Below are 21,986 nucleotides of genomic sequence, written 5' to 3'. Positions count from 1 at the left end.
TGCTGGCTGATATGGTAAACTGACACATAGCTTTGCCCTGCTCAGCTCCAGGAGCAAGACAGGAGGAATTTTCAGTTGGTGAAGAGGCTGCTTTTGTTGATTAGTCCACCACTCTTAATCTTAGTTTCTTATAAAGTATCAGGACATAGGAAAAAGGTAGACAATGTTTTACCAAAGTATAACACACAGGACCCCTAGTCCAATTGCCAGTGGAACCCTACTTCCCAATTGAAACCTCCCAAGCCTGGCCTTTACTGTCCACATTCCTATCAGCATTCTGCCCTTCTGAGCTCCAGTAAGAATTATACATTAGTCTCTTCTAAGTCTTCTGTAGCTTGCATCTCTTCTGTCTCTTCTGTAGCTTTCAAACTCCTCCTTCAAATAATTTTTGAAGGATACTAAACTACATGGTCAGGTACAGTCACAGCAATACCCATAATTTAAAGAAGGAGAGATGTAATTTGGGTCACAGTTTCAGAGATTCAGTCCCTGGTGAGCTGGCTGGCTTCAAGACAGAAGTCTCAGGTAAAGCAAAGATACTTGGTTTATAGTGGTGAGGAAGCAGAGCATGAGAATAGTGTCAGATATAGTATTCAAGGTCATACCTCCATAAAAAGGTATGGGACATACCTTTTTTCTGGACATACCAGAAACAAGGGTGCTTTACTGATCTCTTTGGAAGCTCCTAAGTCAAGTTGACACAATTAGTTTAATACAACAATCTCTTATGGCTCTTCTTACAGTAAACTTATACTTGCTTATTTACATTTATCCTAAATTTGGTTATAATATTGATAAAACAGAGTCTGTGGATTTTCCTTATAACTATCGTGGAGTTCAGTAGGGATTCAGTAAAATACCTGTAAGTAAATGAACCACTTTCCCTAGTTTATTTTAGATTAACCATTTTTTCTCAGGAAGGGAAGAGAATAAGAAAAGATAGGATAAATTAGAGATGGCAAAGAGCTGGTGGTTAGAATCAAAACTGATTTCATTCAGGCCAAAAATTTTATCCAGAATTACAACACAATAACGAGAAGACAACTCAATAGAAAATTGGGCAAAAATTTGAAGAGAGAGTTACCAAATAAAATATACTAACGGCTAAAAGGTACACAGAAAGATGTTCAAGTCATTATTAATTGAAGAAACACAAATTACAACCATGATGAAATACCACTATATACCAACTAAAATGCCCAGAATAAAAATGATTGATAATAAAATGTTTTAGCCAGTATAATGATGTCATACTATTATAGGCAGCTGAGTTAGATAGAAATATTATAGGCAGTCAGACAAAGCCAGGCCCTGGAAGGAGCCAATATGGAAGACAAGATCCCTTGTAAATAGAGATGTACTTTCTGCCAGTCAGACCTCAAAAACAAAAGACTAAACAAATGCACCCACATACTTCCCTAGGGATGGACATCAGGGATTGATATTCTAAATAGGTAGCACTCACCTTGAAGAGTCGCTGACCCAGCCCCTTACAGGAAAAGCCCCTGTTCTGTATTCATGCCCACTTGCTACATGACTTGCTTCCCCATTTGATCCTGATTTAATAAATTTTACCTGAACAGTTCTTATAGGCTGACCATAGTTTTGTCCCACCTCATGCCCACCTTGTGATTTCCCATCACCCCCCTCCCCGCCTCACCTCGTGGTTTTGCTCTATGAAAATCTCTGGAAAAGACAGGTTCCCTGGGCAACCCACTTGGGCCCCCTTCTGTCCCTCTCTCAGACAAAAGCTTTCTTTCCCTCAATATATTCTGCTCTTAACCTCCGTTGTTCCTAAAATTCATTCTTCAATTTTAGAGAACACGAACTCTTCCCAGATATCGTTCAGGTTGGGAGTTTCTTTCCCCTATATCAATACCTTGCTGGCCACTTTGGGAAATAATTTGGTGGTATTTTCTATAAAGTAAAACATCAGTCCCATGACCTGGCAATTTTACTCCTAGAGTTTTACACCTAGAAAAATAAAAAGATCTGTAGTTTTCTATTGAAGGGTGGGCAAAAGGGAAGTTTCCAGGTAATGAAAATTTTATACGTTTTAAGTAGGGTAGAATAATCAAGACTTTCACTTAATTAAGACATACACTTAAACACTATACATACTATTGAATATAAAGTATAGTCAATAAAAATAAATTCTCCTTACATCCACCTTGAAAATTATGTGTTCAACACAAGTGGGAATTTCAGGTATGCTTTAAAGAACTTTGTCACAAATTTTCAACCTGATCTTATGATGATCATAAAAAGTTTTTTAAAAGTCTTATTTTTCTCTAAATTAAGAAAAATAGGATTTTCAAATAATTAATTTAATGAACTCAAAGCAACAACAATTTCTTTTTAAAATTTGTTTTTCTTGATATGTGTAATGCAAACTCAAGGATATTATCACAAAGATTCTATCTTCTTAAAAGGTACTTATAATAGTAATTCAAACTATTACACTACATTATAGTAATTTTCATCAGTATGCTAAATGAGTTGCATAATTTGGAATTTAAAGAATGCTGGTTATTATGGAAAGCATTGCATTTCAGTGTGTTCTTTTCTTTGGCATTATAGACATCAAGATTTTCGCTTTCAAAATAAAATGAAAAGAAAACAAGATAATCAAAATTAGTATGAAAATGGAAAATGAAATTGCATATCTTGATTAGAAAAATCAGTAAGTAAATTCTTAAGCTTAATTTAAAAGCTCCCTCTTTGAAATCACAAAAACTATTAAAAAGATCTTGTTCAAGATGTACCTGTTTTAAATTAGATTCTCTTTTGAGAAATGACCTAGCAAAAAGGTGATAGACTAAGTGGGGAAATTTGATTGTTTTTGTTGACTGTTAGAGATAATTATGTTCTTTTACAGAAACGTTTGTGAGGCAGAAGTACACAGAGCAAAAAATTCTCTTTTCTTTAGGTAGGATTTCAGATTTTCCGAATTTGATTTTTACACCAAAAGACAACCAAACCAGGACCTTTTGATAATTCAATTGCAATTCATCAACTATGCATTGGGTACTTGCTTTTTTCTTTTTTGAGGGGGTGGGTAATACAAAACTTTGAGACACAGATCATTTCTTCTGGCATCTTAAAATGAAATTATTATAAGATTTGTGGGAAATAAAGTAATGAACATTTTGACAAAAGTTCAAGAATTAAGTAGATGTCATAGGCCATGCATGATTAGTTCGCAAAAGCATTTTAAGACAACAGCTGTGCTTGGAATTTGAAGAATGTGACTGGACTCTGTTTTTTTTTTTTTTTTACACTTTCCTCCTACCAATCACTCAAACATGGACATCTCATTGATTTCTCTTTCTATACTTTGTGGCTTTTTTTTTCAAATTTAATTTTAATTTTACCCATATAATTCATAGATTTATTTCTTAAAAGGTAAATTACATCAGAGGCTTGATAGCACAAACAGCAGACTCTGTCCTGTGCCTCCTTGCCATCTGGTTTTTGAGGTCTCAGAAACAATCTGTTTCAACTTTGGCCATTTTATTGTAAACATTTCACCCACTGACTTTCCACTATAGAAGGTGAGAATTTAACTCTCTTCCATAACCTTCACCCACACACATTCACTCTCCTGAAACCCTTCCAGTCTGTAAAATAATTTTAGGACTTATTTGGTAAAACCCACATTCAACATTTCCATCATTACATTTCTCTATATTATGATTTGATTGACTTTCTAGAGTAATTTTTTTTTCTGCATGACATGTCTGTCTGCTTCTTTGCCTCTGTTTTGTTTACACAACTTGCTTTGAATAGATCTAATGTTAAGTCTTCACACACCTTCAAAGGTTTGTAAAATACTTCTAAAATTAGTCTTGCCACATAGTTAACCCTGTCACAAAATTTGTTAATCTCCTTTTGTTTCTAAAAGACCTTTCTGGAGCCCTTTATCCTTCAGTTCTGATGCTGTAGTTTAGGACCTTCCTTTTGGGGATCTTGAGAGTTCCATTAGCTTCTTTCTCATGGTAATCACTGTCTTTTAATTCCTTATTCTTCTCCTGTTTGGTTACGCTTCAAGGAAGGGTGAATAAAAAATTATGTTCCTAGAATCTTAATGTCCCAAAATGTATTTTCTTATCATATTGATGCATCAGTTAAAGTTCATTAGAGGAAGAGATTATATGCATTTATATAAAGGATTTACAATGCAGGCTCACAATGGCTACCTGTGAAATCAGGGGTAGAAGAATACAAAATGGCCACATGTGTGCTGGATCCAGTCAAAGGTTGAGGTCCTGAAGCCCATTGTAAACTCTGGTGTGAGTCTGTGTCAGAAAACTGAAGGGTCTATGTTGGAAGACCAAGAGTCTGCATTGGAAGCCTGAAGGAACTGGAGACAAATGCCCAATGGTCGTGGTGATACCCAGGCTTCTCTAAAAAGGAAAATGAAAAACTTCTTTCTTCTTCACCTTTTTTGTCCCTCCAGCCTACAAGCCTGTTGGTTATGGGTCTTCCCTTCTCAGTTCTTGGCTTCTGTGTCAAAACTCCACAGACACACCCAGTTTACTGATCTGCCAGGCCATACTTATACATGTCAAGTTGCCATAACATAATTCATGATCATACTGACCAATAGTTTGGAAATCACTTTTTCTCCAAATCTGAAGGATGTTCTCTACCATCTCCTTTCCATGTCACTGCCAAGAAGACTGATGCCATTCCGATTCTTTAGTCTTCACAAGTAACATGATTTTTCTCTGTAGAAACTTTTAGGTCATTCTTTTTATTCCAGTATGTTCGTGTCTCATCATGTACCTTCATGCTTTCTGTTTTTCAGTCATATATGTCCTTTGTAGGTTTTTATTTTATTTTGAAAACTCATTTTCTTCATTTATGAGAAATCATCTCCTACTGTTTTCTTTTATGGTATTTGCTTTTCTTCCTAAAACTTTTGTTAATTAGGTATTTGACTACCTGGCTTGGACTTCTAGTTTTCTTCTCTTCTCTTCTCTCTATTCTACATTTTTCTAGCTCTGGGATATGTTTTCCACTTTATCTTTTAAAACAAAATTTGCTTTTTTTTTTTTGCTATGGCTATCATATTTTTTATTTCCAAAGTCTCTTATTTTCTGAATATTTCTGTAAAAGGAATTCTTTCATTTATGTGAAAGATATTTCTTATAACTTTAGAAATTTTTAGTTCCTTCCCTTGTCTCTGTTACTTTCTCTCTTTTTTGTTCTTGTGTCTGTTTTCCATGTTCTCACTTATAGCCAATGTAGTACAGAAATTCCTACTCAGAAAAATTGGGTAAGCAAGAGAAATAAAATGAGCTGGGTTTGTTTGTAATCTCAGCACTCTGGGAGGCTGAGAGAGGAGCATCATAAGTTTGAACCCAGCCTAGGCAAGTTTGTGAGAGCCTGTCTCAAAATAAAATATACAAAGTGGCTGGAGATGTAGCTCAGTATAAAGACCCTACATTCATTCCCCAGTACAGAAAAAGAGAAAGAGAAGAAGAAGGAGCAGTAGGAGGAGGAGGAGGAGAAGGGGGGCATTAAAATAGGACAGGAAATAAAATATGGTCTCTGCAGATGATGTGATTTTATATACCCTAAGACTCCACCCAAAACCTATTAGAACTAATAAATGAATTCAGTAAAATTGTGAGATGACAAAATTGACATATAATTTCTATAAATTAACAATGAACTATGAGAAAAAACAAAATGTGCCCATTTTCCCTTCTCTGTTGCAGAGACACAATACCTGACACCTACAATTTAAGGAAAGAGGTTTATTTTGGCTCACAATTTGTTGAGGTTTCAGTCCATAGTTGGTTGGCTGCAAGGCAGGTCAGCATGGCAGGGGGACATGGTGGAGGAGAGCTGCAGAGAGCTGCTCATGCATGACAAATGGGAAGCAGAGACAGATCAAGGGAAGAACCAAGGAGGGAGATAAACCCTTCCAGGCTATACTCTCAGTGACCTGCCACTTCTGACCAGACTTTACCTTCTAATTCCCCATAATCCGATTATCTTCTAAAAGCCCCACCTGTGAGTGTATGAGGCTCTTGGGAGATATCTAGTTATAAACCATAATGATTATCATAAAAACTACTGCAGATTTGGCATCTTAAGCAACAAAAATTTATTTTCTTATTATTCTGGATGCTGCAATTCTTAGATCAAGGCATGAGCAAATTTGGTTTCTTCTGAAGCCCCTTTCCTTGCCTTACATATATATGACTACCTTCTCCTCACATGGATTTTCCTTTATGCATTTGCCTGTCTGGTATCTCTCTTTATGTTCTAATGTCCTCTTCTTTTAGAACACTAGTAAGATTTGATTAGGGTACAGCCTAATGACCTTATTTTAATTGAATTACCTCTTTAAAGATTTTATCTCCAAATAGAGCCACATTCTAAGATGCTAGACATTGAGATGTTGTGTTAGTCAACTTTCTGATTAGACATAATACCCTATACCCTCAGTGTAAAGGAGGAGAGACTTAATTTGCTCATGTTTTCAACCCATAATAATCTGACTCCAAGGAAGAAACCTCATGGCAGAGGGATATGGCAGAGCAAAATTGTTTATTTCATGGTAGTAGAAAAGCAGAGCAGTGGAACAGTACCAGAGTGGAAGAGGTGAGGAACAAAGATATAGATCATAATTCCATGCCTCCATGACCCACTCGTATATACCTGGAAGTGTCTTCTACCAATCCCCTGGGGTGGATCCTAAAGCCAATCAAATTGAAACTCCACTGCTACCACGACATCCCAGCACCTGTCAACTTGCTATCAAAATATGTTTCCTTAAACCATGATTAATCTCTAAATAAAAACAACAGTGCCAGGTATGGTGGCGTATACCTGTAATCCCAGCCCTTGGAAGGCTGAGGCAGGAAGATAGTTGTGAGTTTGAGACCAGCCTGGGATACAAAATGAGCTCAAGGCCAGCCTGAATTGCATAGCAAGACCCTGTCTCAAAAAGACTAAATAAATAAATAAATAAAATAGCAACTTCATAATTCTGCCTAACATAACATCCTAAGTACAGGCTGAAATGCCATAACCCCTTCTCCAAACTCTCACTAATTTCAGTGTTTTTCAAAAGTCCAAGTCCTGAGACTCAAGGCAAACTCTTAGCTATGAACCTCTGTAAAAATAAAAAAATAAATTACACAATCCCAAGGTACAATGACAAAAGGTAAACATTTCCATAATAAAAGGGACAAATAGAGGGATAAAAAAATTGGATCAAAGCTAGACTGGAACCCAGCAGAGCAAACATTAAATCATGTAGCTCTATATCTGGCTTTTGGGGAACATGGGGGTGACATATGGGTTTCCAAGGGCCTGATCAGCCCCATCCCTATGCTATTATTGATTGCAGCCCCTCTTTTGGCTGCCTCATTTTGTGCTTTACAGCTTTTCTTAACAGACATGCTATGTTTCTGGGCAGCTCCAACTTCCTGGGCTTCCACAGTAAGTTTGGCTTCATTCCCACCACTTCACAAACTACTGTTGGAGGCTCCTTGCCTGGCTTTGTAGGCCTTCCTTTGAAATCTTGGTGGAAGTCTTCCTGACCCCACAACTCTTGCATTCTGCATGCTGGTAAAATTAGCATTACATGACCAATGTCAAGGTCTGCTCCCAGAAAAAGAAATAGCCAGATGCTCTTGGAACATGGCTATAGCAGCTTTGAAGTGCTTGACTTGCTAAGCATGGTGAAGTGAATCCCAGGTAACCAATTTCCTACACAGTTTTTCTTGAGCAGGGAGTTCCAGGGATACTCCTTTCAAATGGAAGGTTGACACTGTTGCACCCTTGAGCTTGCCATGCATTGGGTCAGGTACAATCATAGCAACAATCCCACTTCTTTGGCACTAGCTTGCTGGTCCCTGAGACACAATACACAACACCCATAATTTAAAGAAGGAGATGTTTAATTTGCTTATTGTTTCAGTCCATTGTTGTACTAACATAATATAACTATGCTTCAGTCCATTGTCTGCCTAACATAACTATCCTAAGTATAGCCTGAAATGCCATAATCCTTTCCCCAAACTCTCACTAATATCAGCATTTTTCAAAAGTCCAACTCCCTTCTGAGACTCAAGGCAAACTCTTAGCTATGAACCTCTGTAAAAATACAGAGATATTATGGTGAATGGTAAAGACATGGCTCAAGGCAGAGACATTATGGTGAAGTGTGTTGGGCAATAAAGCTGCTTAGTTCATGGCAATCACAAAACAGAACAAGGAACAGTGCCAGAGTGGAAGAGGCAAAGAGCCAGATATACACCCCAAGGCCCTGCCTGCATGACCCACTTAGCAGTGTGCTCCCACAATGTCCGTGGTGGATCCCAGAGTCAGTCAAGTTGACATTCTACCCCAACCACATAGGCTTCAACATTTCAGTTTGATGGGAGATGTGTGTGTGTGTAGGGGGTTACCACTGAGCAAATACAAACAGTTTAATGGATTTTAAAAGTTAAATTATATATCTGATTTTTTTTAAAAGAATTTGTGTGGCATTTTACCATTAAAACAGGAAAATCACAAAATATGTGAATATTTCCAGATACCTGTTTCTCAAGCGTTACTCCAGTATGACTTTCTTTAGAAAAGCAAGAACTTGCCTCATTCATTGTGGAACTATCACCTTTACCTTGAGAATGCAGATAAAAATGACTTCTAGATTCAAATGAAATACTGATGGAGACATCACAGAAAAAGTTAACACATTTCCCCTCTGTCTGATCTTTTGTAAAAAAAAAAAAAAAAAGAGCATAATGCATTTAAATATTTGTTATGAGTTACCAGTGACTCCTCACCTGCTACAGCACTTTTTAAGAGAATAGGGCCACAAACCACTTGACTGGTTACATTTAATCTAAAAGTGAGGTAAAATTGCTAAATGTGAAATAGTGAAGGTGCCAAGAACTTAGCACTGTGGATCCTCTAGTTTTCTCTAAGTATTCATCTATTCTCTACCTGACACCTGAGGGCCAAAATCATCTGCATACAACATATTAATAAATCTTAATTTGTTTTTATTTAAAAACAAAAATATAAACAATTCCTTTTTCTTAAGGAATGGTCTCTCACATCTTGGTGCTGTGTTGCACTTTGGCAAGGACTAGGCTAGATGCTCAATGATAGATTCTAAACTAGGGCAGAACCAAGGGAATGGAGAAGATGGTGGCACTAATAAAGAGACTGGAGGGATCCCAATGTGGTGGCACACACTTGTACTGCCAGCACTGTAGAAGGTTGAGGCAGGGGGATTGCAAGTTTGAGTCTAGCTTGGGAATCTTAGTGAGACCGTGTGTCAAAAAATAAAAGGGCTGGGGATGTAATTCAGTGTAAAGACCCTGGGTTCATTCCTTGATACAGGGGAAAAAAATGGCTAGAGAGAAACAATTGACAGAACTTTATCACTGATAAAATAAATGTTTTTAGCTGATTTAAAAATGCATTTAATCTTGGCTTCTTCCCACTATGAATCAAGGTATCACTGTGTTTGCCAGGTATTGTGAAGTACACATGCAGGGTATTTTCTAGGCAAAGACTAAAGTGCCTTCTGGTATTTGAATATCTCATAATTTTGCATACAGTTACCACTCCATGAATAGAAACAGCCATCAACATCCATGCTAGGTGGCTCCCTGACCAGGCATCAGAAGGACCTGCTATGGCTTGGAGTCTTCTGAGTCTCAAAGAACAAGAACTTCCTTCCAAGAAGTACTTTGAACATCCAGGCAGAAAATATTAGCAAAGTTTTTACCTAAGATGACAACATTCTCTACTCTTGAATATCAGCTTCTCTTCTTCATTCCTCTTCTATTACAAAATATGTAAAAAAAAAATGAAAAACAAAAAACAAACACAAAAATATTCTCTTTTATGTTTTACTCACAGTAGGGTTGGTCCACTGTATACTCCTCCGAATGCATCTTTGTCAATAACTGTCAGGTATCTATTCTTGTTTAGGTAACTAAAAAAAAAAAAAACAGTGAGAGAGAGAGAGAGAGAGAGAGGAAAAGAGATTATAATTATTATAATCTATTTTAGTGTAAGTATTCCCCATGCAACTTTTGAAATGTTTTCACATCAGAGAGTTACCTGGTTTTTATTTGAGATTCGAATTAAGTTGAATGGTCTGTGTTGCGTCTGACAACACTACTTTTGGTAGTGAGAGGAAATGTTCAGGCAAAGAAGATTAGCAGTGGAAAGGATTTGATGGGTACATTGGTTTGATGGTTTCCATTTCGAAAACACTTTGGACATTTGAGAGTTTTATATTTTTGAAGCACCTTAAGTTACAAAGTAGTTTGGGAACAAAATTTCATCTATGTGGATAAGAATTTCCAAGGATTTTGAAAAGGCACCCCCCATACAGTTTTTTAAGAGGACAAAATTATCTAAAGATAAACAGAGTACACATACATTTGCTATAGATGATCCCAATTTACATATTAAAGATAATTCACAGACCAAGGATGTGGCTTAGGGGTAGAGGGTTTGCCTGCATGTGCAGGGAGGGGTTGGATCCATAGCACCACAAAACAAACAGCGACAACAACCTCACAGCATACTTAGTCATTTAAGCACCATGGGTGATGCAAAATGAATACAACAGAGATCCTAAGGCGGTCTGATTAGACACAAATAAAGCTTTAATTGCTGCAATCAAAAGTGCTGTGAATGTTTAAATTTTAATGATTTTATTACAATAAATGACATTGCCATTAATTCCTCTCAAAACAACACCCCTTTTTGCTTTGAACACACTTATTTTTGTCACTTTCTGAAACAATTCTGGAAATTCTTTTTTGATAATGTCTTTAGTTGCACTTTTGTGGTTGCTTTAGTGTCCCACATTGATTTACCTTTTTTGTTTGTTTGTTTGTTTTCTGGTACCGGGAATTGAACTCACAACCTCGTGCTTGCCAGGCTGCTGCTGTGCGGCTGAGCTAAATCCCTAGCCCTGTCCCACATTGATTTAAAGTGCTTTACCTTTCACAGTCATTGTAACTGGGAAACAGCTAGAAGTCAGATTGTGCCAGATCTGGTGAATAAGGTGGTCAAAGATACACTGTAATGTTTTTAAAATTAGTTTTATTGGTGCATTTTAGGTTTACATAAAGATAACATTCATCATATGGAATTTGTACCTGTACATGGTATATCGTGATTCTTCTTTTCCCATTTCCTTCCCCTCCCTCAACCCTTCTTCCCTTCCTTATTTATGTAAGCTTTGTTTCCATTTCTTCCTTTCATTCTCTTCTTTTTCTTTTCCCTTCCTTCCTTTCCCCTTCCCCCCTCCCTAATTTCCCTTCCCATTTGAAACTTTTTTCCTTTTTCACAATGTCTGTTATATATTTTGATCCTTACTTTCACTTTTGGTTGCTCACACAAGAGAAATCAGGTGATATTTGAACATGTGTGTCTGATTTATTTCGGTTAAGAGTATGGTCTCAAGGTGCACCCCTTTACCTGGAAATGCCTCAAGTTTATCTTTCTTTATGGCAGAGTAGTACTCCATTGCATTAAAAAACACTTCTTCTTTATCCATTCTTCAGTTGATGGGCACTTGGGCTGTTTTCAAAATTTAGCTATTACAGACTATGCTGCTATATACATGGGTGTGCATATATTGGTGTGGTACAGTGCTTTTTAATTCTTTCAGGAAGATATCAACAAGGAGAATAGCTGGGTCAAGTGATTTTTTGAGGAATTTACATACTGATTTCCACAGTGGTTGTACCAGTCTACTCTCCCACCAACAGTGGAGAAGGTTCTTTTATTCACATAGACCTGCCAGCATTTGTTATTGGTTGATTTCTTGATAATAGCCATTCTTTCTGGAGTGAGATGATATCTCAGTGTTGTTTATATTTGTATCTCTTGAATGATCAGTGATGAACATTTTTTCATATATTCATTTGCTGTTTCTACTTTTCCACATGAGGGTCTGATTTTTTTAAGTTCTTTATATATTCTAGATATTAGTCCTTTGAGGAACAGCTCGCTAAAATTATTTTCCCACTCTGTGGGTTGTGTTTTCACTCGGTTGGTGGTTTCTCTTGCTGTGCAAAAGCTTTTAAAGAGATGAGATCCCAATTCTTCATTATTTGTAATATTTCCTGTGGAGTCGGGGTTTTGTTCATGAAGTCTTTGCCTATAACAGTGTCTTCAAGAGTTCTACCTATGCTATCTGCCAGCAGATTTAGTGTTTCTGTTTTAATATTTAGATCTTCATCTATTTTTATTTTATTTTATTTATTTATTTTTTATTTTTTTTTTTTTTCCGGTACCAGGAATCGAACTCACAACCTCACACTTGCCAGGCAGGAACTGTGCTGCTGAGCTAAATCCCCAGCCCCTCTATTTTGATTTTAGTTTTATACTGTAACATTTTTATGAGGCTGTCTTTCTGTTGAATGGTACTTGGCAATCACATTTGCTGTGTTTTTAAAATCACATGTCATAAAGGCACTATTGAAAGAGAACTTCCAGAATTGCTTCAGAAAGTGGCAAGAATGATGAGATAAGTGTGTTCAAAGCAAGGGGGAGTATTTTGAGGGGGGTGATGCACCTTTCACTGTAATAAAATTTTAAAATATAAACCAGTCACTGTACATGTTGCTCATACTTCAATATTAAGGGAGTTTGACCTTCAGATTGTAAATTCTTTCATTTTTTTTCCTTTCTCCCTCTCCTACTTCTCTCTCTCTCTCTCTCTCTTTCTCTCTCTCTCTCTCTCTCTCTCTCTCTCTCTCTCTCTCTCTCTACCTCTCTCCTTCTCCCCCTCCCAGTGCTGGTAAATAAACTCAGGCTTTTCACACTGAACTACATTCCCAGACCTTTTTACTATTATTTTTAAAAAATGAGACAAAGACTTACTAAACTGCCCAGGCAGGGCTCAAACATGCTATTCTCCTACTTCAGCCTCCCAGAGTGCAGGCATTACAGGTGTGTGCCACCATACCTGCCTTAGGATAGAAAATTCTTATGGATGATGTTTAATAATAGTGTGAGTAAGGATTTTCCAGAGCCCTCGCAGAGGAACAGTCCCTGGTTAGTTGTGCCCAGGTGGGATTTTGCTGCAGGTGTGGGCATAACAAGAATTTATCAACCACCAATGCTAGATGTTTAACTTCCCCTTATGGGTAAGATGAAGGATGAACAAAAAGAGAAGTACTAGGACTGCACATGAGAAGTGCCAAGATCTTACAAATTGGCATACATTTTTATGTGTTTAAATTTTTTTAAAATAGAGATTGACAACTACTTAATCTAAAACAGCCATTACCAGTTTCTTTCCTTATGATCTTTATTTCATTAATGGAATTGTCAAAATTTGTAATGACTTGGTTTTTTTTTTTCTTGTTTACTGTCTTCCAAAGCAAGATGAATGTTCCATTTTTTTCACCGCTGCAAACCTGTGCCAAGTTCAGTACTTCCATCACTATTTCATGGGTGGAAATTGTGAATGAGAACACATATAAATGAATATTTCTTTCCTCTGAGATAGTGAGGTAGGCATTGTCAAGCTCTGAGAAAGATTCACATGATGGTTTTAATAACAGAATGAAACAACAGAAGACTTAGCACATGGTGTGGCCGATTTGCCAATCATGGCCATCCTGATGGCAGTGATTATTGAAGCAACTGGCCTTTAAGGGGTTGGTCGAGACATTGCCCCTTCAGGTAGTGGCTAGACGCTCAGCTTCCAAGATGCATTAGTTAGCTTTTGTTATTGTCATAAAACACTTGAGATAATCAATTTAAAAAGAGGAAAGGTTTATTTTGGCTCACAGTTTTGGAGGACTTCATCCTTGGTCCTTTGGTTCCACTGCTTTTGGGCCTGTGGTGAAGCAGTACATTATGGCAGAAGCATACACTAGCTGAGGAAGCTGCTTACCTCACATGGCTGGGAATACCAAAGAGAGAGAGTAAGAAGTGCTTGAGGTCCCAATATCCTCTTCAAGGACACACATCCAGTGAGCTAACCTCCTTGTACCAGATCTTACCTCCTAAAGGTTTCACCAACCCCTAGCAGCATGAAGCTGGGGGCCAAACCTTTAACACATAAACCTTTGAGGGCACATTCCAGGTCCGAGCTATAGCACAAGGCATTGTTAAAGTCCAACTCAGAGATAGTCAATCTCATGTAAGTTCAAAGACTCACTAAGATGCCCAATCATCCAATCAGTGCTTCCCCAATGGACTGTTGTCATGTAAGGCTCCAATCACAGTCTGTATCATTTGATTCTTTCAACCCATTAGGCTCATGAAGATCCTTTGACAGCTGGAATTCTCAAGAGCCACCTTTGAGACAACAATTGGACAGAAAAATCTTGAACAGAACAATTTTGTAAAAAGATGACTAAGCTCAGCACAAGTCATCTTTGTGACAGGCCACATTGGCTTGCAGCTCTTTTTGTATTCTTTGGAATATGCAGCTTACATATCACATTCTGTTCCCAGACCCTTGAAAACCAAATAAAGAGCTGTGAGTTCATCACAATTTTTCCTCTTCATCTCCAACTCCTGCAAGTGAAAGTCGGCTTGCTCTAATCATTAAAAATTATTATAGGACCAAATTATTGCTAGTCCAACTCTGGTGTGTTTTCATTTGATATTTGATATACCCTTGAGGATGAGGAGACTGGTTGATAAGCCTTGCAGTTTACCAGAAACACTGCAGAAGACTTCAAACTGGGAAAGCCAGCCAGAGTCCAGGAAGGGAGAAGGGGAGGAAGAGAAGGTGCAGCCAACTTGAACAGAGGTGAACTGACCTTGCAGGAGGCTGTGTTTTCAAAAACCAGCACAGTTGTTTAGGTGCTTAACCTGTTAGAGATAATTAAGTGCTTAAAAAGGAAATCACTCTGGCTTTTATAATTTTGAGGGCTGTTTCATTTACCTTTTAACTTTGAGTTCAGATTTCTCCTTCCACCACCCATCTGGAGCTAGGAATTGGGTGAGAAAATATAGATGCAGAAGGCTTAACTTCCAAGAAAAAAGGTGCTTAAATCAGTCTCATTATGACCTAACATTTTCTGGGGATGTCAGTCTAGTTAAACTGATTCCTTGACTATGACCTATCCTTATTCTTTGGGAGTACATATTCTGTGAATCTGCTTGGATAAATCAACCACAAATGCTCATGAAAACCTAGTCTAGGGCCAGGGATAGAGCTCAGTGACATAAGTGCCTGCCTGCCAAGTGCAAGGTCCTGAGTTCAATTCCCAGAACCAAAAAAAAAAAAAAAGAAAGAAAGAAAGAAAACCTAGTCTCCTAGTCTAGACCATTATTTTGTAGGGGAATGTAACTTAAACTATTCACTGCAAGGAGATGAACATAAATGAACTTAAAAGAGTGTAGAAAAAAGTGTATGAAAGGGTAAAAGGAAAGATTTCTTCAAAGTCAAGATTTCTAAATGTAAATAAAGGGAAGAACTTATGTGGACAGAACTGACATTTCCTTTAAGAGTAAACATGGATGCTGCTATATAAATGTGAGTTCAATGCATCTTCATTGTTGGAGGGGCTATGCTTCTTTGAGAACCTGTTCAAAGTGATGAAGTTTGTCTAGAAAAGAGACAGGATTTTCCTCATAAGGGTTAAAGAGGCCATGCTCTGAGTTAAGATTGTGCATCTCATAATACTAAGGGAAGAACATTGTAGTCAGAAAGGTTAAAGTGGTCATTTTTCCCAGAATGAGCTGGGAAAAATATTCAACTGACAAGCAGTCAATGTGTACCATGTGTATGTGTATGTGAGTGTGCACACACTGATGTGTGTACCATTTCTGTTGAACTCAGTCAAGAGAAATTCAATAAAGACTACCGAATGAATAAATGAAAGCTTAGTTGCAGGGTAATTCAAAGACAGAGGCACACTCTATGCCATGTTTACAAGGAAGTGAACAATGTCAAAGGGAGGCATGTAATACTGTGGTAAGGAAATTTGCTGCTGCTGCTGAGGAGTTATTCCCTGAGGGGTTTAAGGATATGTTTCAGCTCCAAGATGGCATTTCAGCCTGCTGCTCCACTATCCTTTAAGAGTAAATTTGGGTTGGCATCTGGTTATGTTGTGAGGCTCACAAGGAAGCACTTCTGTCAGGAACTGTGTTTCTTTCCCATAGTTCTGGTTATTCAGAAAATTATAGGAATCCTCTGCCAAGCTCTCACATGGGTCTGAAGAGAAGCTGAATTACTCCATGGGAATCCATTTGGTTGCAGAATTCAGGACACCTGTTTATAAACTTAGCAGGTGAGAAAATGCTCAAGAAAGAAATAGACAGAGGGAAAGGCCAGTCTTGGAGAATATCCTACAAGCTGTTCAAATACTTATCCCATGAGAAATAATAGCCTGCTTAATCCTGTAAGCTTCTCTATCGTCATCTTTTTCCAGTGCTCCAAGCTGTGGTGATTTACCTTGACTCAGTTACTGTGTGATGCTAATTACCATGTTAATTTATGATGAGTTTTTTGTTTCTGATGATTAGTGTCTTTCTAGGTTCTTGGCATTTTGTGAAAAGCAAGACAACTCCATGCAGACTGTGGAGAGAGGATGAAGAGAAGGTTTCAGAATCAATGTGTGGTTTAATTTGCGGTGAAGTGCAGTTCAACTTCTGTTGAGCAAGGATGCTTGTATTAATTTCACATCTGAGTGATGACAGTGTGCTTGGCTCCATCTGAAATCACAGGATCATGGCCTTTTATATGTCTCATGATTTTCACAAATTTCTAACTAATTACTCAATTGCTGCTGAGGCATCAGTGCTTGTACTTAGCCTGGAATTTGTCCAATTTGGCTGCAATAGTATTACTCAGTTACACTAAATATGGGTGTAAATGAGGTCAAACCTGCTAATCTCAGCAAATTGGCAAGGGGTAGATCATAAAGAATGATTTCTTCTTTTGGGTGACACATCCAAATCAAATTACAACATATAACATGTAACATATAATATATACAACATATAATATATATAATAATACACATAATATATATGCATATAAATTATTTTGAGACAGAGTCTCACTAAGTTGCCCAGGCTGGCTTTAACAGGTGATTCTCTTATCTCAGCCTTCTGAGTAGCTGGGATCACAAGTGTATACCACCATACCCAGTAAAACAAATATCTGAATACTTCTGGCTAAATTACCAAATTGCTGTTCCTTCGTACCATCCTTGAACCCTATTAGGATAACTACAGAACGTTTGTGGGTTTACTTTACTTTGAGATCACAAAAAGCATTAAGAGCAGAAGCAGCAGCCTTATGTTCAAAACAAAGCGAATGCTATTTTATTATTACTATGGAAACCTGACCTCTATCTCCTTTACATACAATCCAATCCTTGTCTTCCTCCAGTTGTGGGGCTTCTCATAATGACCATCAGCCTTATTGCATACTGATCTATAGGGTACCTTTTATTGATGTGGTTAAATCAAGGACAGAAGAAGTTCCTGTCAACCAGGAATCAGAAATTAGGGTAGAGTCATGATTAACTGCATTCACAATACTGAAGAAAGAGATCTTTGTTTCCTGTTACAATTTGATCTGAATTTTCTAACCCTGAAATATTTTTTATCCAGATAATTTTTTTGTGTGGTGTTAGGCATTGAAGCCAGTGCACGTTAGGTAACTGGTCTACCACTGAGCTTCCCCTCCAGCCCTCAGATATTTCTTATTTCATGGTTGTCCTTTAATTTTTATTGGGAATTGAGAGGCAGATGGCATAATTGACCATACAATGGTCATCTTCACAGAATGCCTTCACCTAGACCAGAGATCTGTGAACTATTACTCTCCAGTCAAACACTGCCTTTTACTAGTTCTTGTAAATAAGGTTTTACTGAAACAGCCACATTCGTTTGTTTCTGTATTGACTATTGCCACTTTTGTACTACAGCAGTGGAGTTGAGTGGTGGACCTGAGACCATTTCTTCCACAAAGCCCAAAATATTTGCTCTCTGGGCCTTTTCCAGAAAGATTGCTGATCCCTAATCTGGACTTTTAAAAATCAGGAAACGAGGGATTGTTAACTGAGAAATATTTGTCCCTTTTTTTTGGTACTGGGAATTGAACCCATGACCTTGTGCTTGCCAGGCAAGTGCTTTTACCACTGAACTATGTCCACAGCCCTGTCACTTTTTTTGACTCAAGTAATTCTAATATTTAACACAAGGTTGAGAATATTGAAAATGGTACACTGATTTCTTCCCTGTGTTTCAAGGGGTAGTTCTGGTGGCTAAAACAGATTGTAAATAAAGGCACCAGTGAATTAAAATTCATTGTCAGTCTACTAGCCAACACTCTTACAGAGCTCATAATATGATCTGAGGAGAAACCTACTGGGAAGACTGAATCCCTCTGCATACCCTCTTCCTAGGTTTAATTTCACAAGAGTGTCAGATAACCTGAAACGTTTACCAGTTACAGTCCTCTCTGCATGTTGCCTCTAGAGCACACCTTGTTAAATTTACCTGCCTCCCAACAAGATGCTGTATTAAAAGATTCTTTTTCAGTAGTATGACATTGGTCTTGATCTCTGTTTTGCAGCATACAGCACCTAAAATTCTTAGAATCTCCTGAGTAATGAGTATCTTTTGCATGCTGACTGGTGACTGGCTTCAGGACAGGGGCTGGTCACCAGAAAGATCATGGCATTATTAGAGGGTCAAGACTTCTAACTTTGTACCATCATCCCAACCTCTGGAAGAGAAAAGAGCAACTGAAGATGATTGCGTTGGTCGCCAATGGCCAATGGTGTAATCAGTCGTGCCTATGACTGAATCCTCCATACCCTGCCCCCACCACCCCATCCCCTGCAAGCACATGGTTTTATTGAGTTTCTGGATACCTGATAATATGGAAGTTCCTGGAGAGTAGCATGCCCAGAGAAGGGATGAAAGTTTTGTACTTCTTCTCATGTACTTTGGCTTATACATCATCACCTTTATGGTCTTTCAATATTACATAAATAAAGTTTTTCCCTAAGCTATGTGTATTGATCTAGCAAATTAGTTAAATGGAAAAGAGTTGACACCTCCAGTGTGTTCCTGATTGGACAGAAACACAGGTCATAAACAGGGGCTTATGAATTGCATCGGAAGTGGGTGTGGTCTGGGGGATACTTAATCTGCAGGATATGACAATACCTTTAGGTAGATAGTGTCAGAGTTGAATTAAATAGAATATCTATCCTTGATGGCTGCTGCAGAATTTGGCTGTTGATAAAGAAAAAAAATCTCCTCACATTTTGGTGACCTGAGGTTGAATATTCTGTATTGAGACCAGGAAATAACTCTTTTTCTCTCTTGCTCCTAGAAGTAATTGTGCCCCCAGAAATGTTCTGTGCGACATGATGCCAGAAGCAATGCTAGTAAAACCAAGAGTTATCTCAGAAGCTCCACATACTGCATAGCTCTTTCTTGGACATTGAATTCAGATTGTCCTGTAAGACCCAAAAGTTCCATCTATGTACTTTGATGACTCTTATAAGATCATGAGTTTCTTCTTTAAAGTAACACTCATTGACTTACCCTGGAAAGGGAGTTCAAGGAACATAATTTGGGAAGTGCTTCCTCTCCCCCAATTTATTCTTTTATCATGAAATTGGGGGAAGAGCTGGGAGGTTTATTGTTCTCTTGTTAGTTTTTCCATCTCTTCAGTAGGAAACGTCTCTAAACCCTTTTGGTATTCTAACTTTATGGCCAAAACTATACAGGCTGCTAGGTCTACACTGAGATCCACTTAGCACAGCAAAATCTCCTGATTATAGAACAACCCTCCTGAGAAAGCCCTTGAATTCTTTGCAGAGTTCTCTTAAAATGACCAGGAGATCAGCAATGGTCAGTAGTAAGATGTTTTGAAGCCAGTGGTCAATATACATGGCCTAACTTCAACCTCGATTTTAAAATTTGATAACATTTACCATTCCAGACTTTTCCTCAAGTTGTCCCACCCCAACTTCCATTGGAAGCTCACTGAATGGGTGCCTTTCAGCACTGATAGTCAGATTCACACTGACCAATGACACTTGGTGTGATTGTTGTCCAAACTCTTGCTATGTTCTGGAGTTTTGAGTTGAATTCTTTCTCCTACGTAACCTTGTTCTTTGTAGGTGCCAGCTATTTTAACTTCAGTATTTCATATTTGCGATGGACTGAGCTAAGGAGCCTACATATTCTCCAGGTCTAAAAAACACGGAGCAATAGCTGGAGGAGCTGGGTGTTCATGCTTTGGTTGTGGCAGATAAATCACCAGTGATGAATTACAGGAGAGAGCAGGGGAAAATAATGCTGGGATCTAGGTCTCTGCATTGGCTCAGGCACTAGAATGTTCCATCAAATTTCAAAAGCCACATTAAAAATATATGTGTCCTCCTTGGGTTTTATTCCCTTCTTATGTGAAATAGGAAAATTGGATAAGATGATTGAGAACATAATCCACAGAAATGGTTCTTAACTTTGGTTCTATATCACCTTGGACTCACCTGGAAAGCCACTGCCCTGGTGACATCCACAATGTCTGATGGTGGGCTGGGGATATAGCTCAGTGGCACAGTGCCTACCTGGCAGGCATGCGGCCCTGAGTTCAATTCCCAGTACAAAAAAAAAAAATCTGGCGGCAAAACCTAGCCAGAAGTGCATTCAAAACTCCTCAGGTGGTTTCAAATTCTGGCCATATTTATTTTTTATTTTATTTTATTTATTTTTTTCTGGCCATATTTAAAACCACTGCTGTGTATTACCTATATTTTATATTCTAAATCTCTGCACTGTAGAAATAACTGAGAAGGTTTGAGGACCATACTTTCTAATAACTAAATATGACAAGATAAAGAAGCAAATAATTTGAAGCATAGCTCATATTCTTGGGCTTAAAAATCCTTTGCTTATAAAATTTTGAGGAATGAATTGCCATCTAGTCAATGTTTTAGATCCTTTTGCTCAACCAGCCTGTAGAAAACAGTGTTGGTTCAAGCAAGAATGAGCAGGACACAGTGACTTAGGAGCTGTGTTCTGAGCTCTGATCTCCCTGCTTGACAGTTTCTTTAATACTGCTACCCCTATCCTCATGAATGTGGTTCTCTGTTGTCTCAGTCTCAACCTCTTGATGACCCCCAACACCTAGAAGAGCACCATAGTCTAAAATTTGTACACCTTAAGTATCTACAAAGTATCTTACTTTAGGAGGTTCCAATACTCTATAGAAATTTTGAATTAGGAAGACCATTTCCCTAAGGGTCATGGCTTTCTCAGAACAGTTGAATCAAAGAGGAAAATATTTGGTGAGATTCATGTAATATTAAATTTTAATGTTAACAATTAAAAAACCAGGAGGTAAAATAAATCCAGAGAAAATCATGCTTATGTCTCTCTGCAAGGAGGTTCTTGGATATTTAGCATTTGGTTATTTTATGGTACATATTTTGAATTGGATTTACATGTCTCCACAATGCCATTTGATCTTTGATATTGCTACCCTTGAGTTGACTATAAGAGTTTCATGTTCACTGTGGGCAGGGAGCACACTGCTTTTATTTATCTTTGCAATGCCAGTGGACAGTACAGTTCCTAGCACCCTGTAGGTGTTTGATAATTATGGTAAGAAGTAAATGAAGGATTGTGTGAGAATAATCAGTAGGATAAAATTAAGATGGAAAGAGGGTCTTTTTAGTTTTGTAAATAAACCTGATTGATAAGAATTCATACAACTATACAGACACCTTTATAACTTCCCCTATAATTATATATTTTAAAAAATGACTGAAATCAATCCTAATGATGCCCCATTCCACCTCAACAAGACAACTGAGAGCATGATACTCTAACTCTTCAGGAAGTGTGTGGGCAGGATCATAGTTTCCGTGACTACCCTTGACTTACACAGCATCCAACTTTGTTCCATTGAAGGCATGTCCTTGGACTGAAGTAAAGCCATTGTTGTATAGTTTCCTATAACCAAGATAGACAGAGAGAGA

At 37.9% G+C, this 21,986-nt stretch overlaps 1 protein-coding gene across 5 annotated transcripts in view; it reads right to left on the bottom strand.

Annotated features, from left to right (window-relative positions):
• Tshr (thyroid stimulating hormone receptor) overlaps positions 1-21,986 on the bottom strand; it is a 157,158-nt gene that overhangs the window by 17,889 nt on the left and 117,283 nt on the right. For all 5 annotated transcript variants that reach the window (XM_013517233.1, XM_013517232.1, XM_005390232.2 and 2 more), the window contains 2 exons: positions 21,892-21,960; positions 9,899-9,976 (listed from right to left, as the gene is read on the bottom strand). In XM_013517233.1, coding sequence (XP_013372687.1) covers positions 9,899-9,976; positions 21,892-21,960 — 147 coding nt within the window. The remainder of the gene's footprint in view (positions 1-9,898; positions 9,977-21,891; positions 21,961-21,986) is intronic.

Source organism: Chinchilla lanigera, unplaced genomic scaffold (assembly GCF_000276665.1).
Source record: "Chinchilla lanigera isolate Chin_1 unplaced genomic scaffold, ChiLan1.0 scaffold00037, whole genome shotgun sequence".
NCBI classification, from domain to species: Eukaryota; Metazoa; Chordata; class Mammalia; order Rodentia; family Chinchillidae; genus Chinchilla; species Chinchilla lanigera.
Note: the sequence above shows the minus strand (reverse complement) of the source record. Positions and strands in the feature narration are given on the sequence as shown.